The sequence below is a fragment of the Canis aureus genome, chromosome 15 (assembly GCF_053574225.1).
Source record: "Canis aureus isolate CA01 chromosome 15, VMU_Caureus_v.1.0, whole genome shotgun sequence".
NCBI classification, from domain to species: Eukaryota; Metazoa; Chordata; class Mammalia; order Carnivora; family Canidae; genus Canis; species Canis aureus.
Window position 1 is genome coordinate 10,288,891 of NC_135625.1, and position 2,653 is coordinate 10,291,543.

Sequence of the window (2,653 nt, forward strand, 5' to 3'; positions counted from 1 at the left end):
GCTGGATGCAGTTATTGTCCCAAAAGTAAGCACTTAATTTCCTTCTTACAATTTCCAAGCATTGACCAAGACACATCGCTAGCAAGACCCAATACATACTCATGTGTTCAGACAAATATTCTTTCAATATAAATAGAAGAAAAGCATTGGGAAGTGAGGACCATGACGAGAGGGTCAAACATACTTCAACCCCAGGTCCTCAGCATCATATCCACTCTCAACCCTGACTGCTCACTGCCTCTCACCTGCAAGTGGCCCCCACTCTCCCCAAGGCTGAAGGACAGGCAGGTTCCTCGATACACCCCATATGAAATCCACACTATCCCAATATAAGATCATGATAAAGACCCAGGTTTAAATATCAGTGTCCTCTAGGTTCAGTTGAAGGCCATATCCCATGAACACACGAGATAGATGGTTCTTCCATACATACAGAACACACACTTCTCACAACACAAAGTATTTCCAGTATGGGTCTGTGTTCGGGTTTGGAGTGAGTGACGCTGTGTGTGTGGGTGTGTGCGCCCATGTGCACCAAAGTTAGGAGACACATCCCTGGACTGCTTCCCCAGACCTCTGTCCCTTCTTGCTCATCCTCTTGGTAGGTCGGGCTCTCCCTGGCACACGTGGGACCTTGGCCACGTCCCCGGCCACCTGAGGTGGGAGCATCCCAGCTGCAGTGGTGAGCACGTCGACGGTCTGCTGAGGATGATTCTTCGGCATCTCAGGTCTGTATTTGGAGTGGTGAAGGATGACTGCGTTTGCAGGAAGAGCAATTTCTCTTCTCCTGACATTGAGTTCAAGCTTAGGTCGATTGCGTTCCTGGAGGCATCTCCACTGGTCTAATGTCATTTGTTGCCTTGAGGTCTCTTCCCCACACTCCTCCAACTCAGGAAGGTTCACGGAGGGATCTGTTGCCGGCTCTCCTGAGGCCTCACACACCACCGTGGGGTCTGCCTCGGGAGATGCGAGTCCTCCCTCCTCGACTGACTCCCTCCCAAGGTCTCTCTCCAGATCAGTCTTCTGCATATAAAAGAGGACATAGGCAGGTTGGCGCAGCGCGCAAGTCACATCACAGGCGCTGACCTTAGCATCATCCATTTTATACCACTGGCCATTTCCTGCCTTTACGAAACAGAAGTAATGTCCGCTGCGGCAACTCCTCCCAGCGTGCACCAGCACGGCATAGAGCACATAAACCAAGGGTCCTGCCCTCTGCTCAGACAGGCAGTGTTGCATGTCAAGGCGCTCAGGATATTGCACCTCCTTAGTCATTTTGTTGCCTGTCAAGTCTGTGAATCGTCTCAAGACCAGGATGAGGACCTTCGGGGAAGTGTGCAAAGTCAACACCTTGGACGCAGGCACCTTCTCCAGACACTTACTACAATGGTAGGCATTTTCACCTTCCAGCAGTTCGGGCTTTATCAACTGCTCCAAAGCTTGGCTGATGCTGTGAGCATCCCCGATGTCCAGGCTGATGTCCAGGTAAGGTTCCAGAGTGCTCGAAGTGCCTTGGCAGTGGAGACACTGAATTTGAGACCTCCAGTACCCCCCAAAGAGTTGCTGGATGAGGGTGCTGTCCTGAGGACACTCAGGGTCTGAGAGCTTGTCCTCAGGCAAGCATGCTTGCTGCATTGCATCCAGAATGAACATGAGATACTCATGGGCATCTTCCTGCTTGTGTCTGTGGAAGGCGGTGAGCAGGAGTGGCAGGGGCCGGAGCACACGTCCAGGATGGCAGAGAACCCGCGTCAGGTGAGCCTGCAGGGTACACAGCATGCAGGATGTCTGCCTCCTACAGGTGGTCCCGTGCTGCTGGGACAGCATGTAGCTGGCGAGGGGCTCTGTGTAGGTCAGACACTGTAGGGTCGCATTCACATAGCAAGTGTTGCCCATGTTCTGAAGCCCGGCTCCCACCTGGGAAAGGCTCTTCCAACTCAGAGGCGTCTTGGTGGGAGGCAGCCCTGCTGATGCGGGAGCCAACGGGTCAGTCGGGGAGGAGAGAGTCTTTGATGCAGGGGATGTTATCTCGGGCACAGAGGGTCCTCCGTGGACTTCAGCACCGCCTCTCTTTGACCAGCATGACTGGGGTTTGGGAGAGGCGCTGAACTGAGGCTCCTCTGAGGGGTGGAGGTGGGCAGCCTCCATGTCTGCAGAAACAGTGTCCACAAGATACATTCAACCAGGAGCTTCGGGTCGCAAAGGGATGCTCCTCTCACTGTGCCAGTTTCCAAATGTCAGATAGTGAACCTCACCTCCACCTTTTATGGCTTTTGGGCCCTGGGATAAGGCACAAAGTCCTCTCATCCACTCTAATTGCTAGATTGGATTACAGGATTTGGGTGTGGTCCCTCCCTGACGGAAACCATTCAGGTCAGCCCAGCTCCCATTCTTGCCTCCCACAACAGGCAACTTTCAGATTATTCTCAACCTCCTTAACTGTCCCTGCACCTTTCTCAACAGAATTTGTTCAGAGTTTCTATGTTCAGAGGAAACCTTTTTGAATGTCCTTTCCTTTGAGTAACCCCAAGCGAGCCAAGGACTGTTAGACGTTAGTGCTCTAGGACAGGGAAGATCACTTTCCCAAAGGAGCTCAGGTATCACATAGGAACTCGTTCTCCTCACCAGCAGAATGTTTGTAGCTGAAACCAAT

General features: G+C 52.4%; 1 protein-coding gene across 1 annotated transcript; it reads right to left on the reverse strand.

Annotated features, from left to right (window-relative positions):
* Positions 1-540: 540 nt before the first annotated feature.
* On the reverse strand, positions 541-2,148 carry LOC144284132 (ubiquitin carboxyl-terminal hydrolase 17-like protein 6). The gene has a single exon (XM_077848477.1). It carries the CDS (start codon positions 2,146-2,148, stop codon positions 541-543), a length of 1,608 nt encoding a protein of 535 aa, XP_077704603.1.
* Between the last annotated feature and the right edge of the window lie 505 nt (positions 2,149-2,653).

Bases quoted from the DNA above. Each gene is read 5' to 3' on its own strand.
- LOC144284132 (XM_077848477.1), bottom strand. From the start codon at position 2,148: ATGGAGGCTGCCCACCTCCACCCCTCAGAGGAGCCTCAGTTCAGCGCC.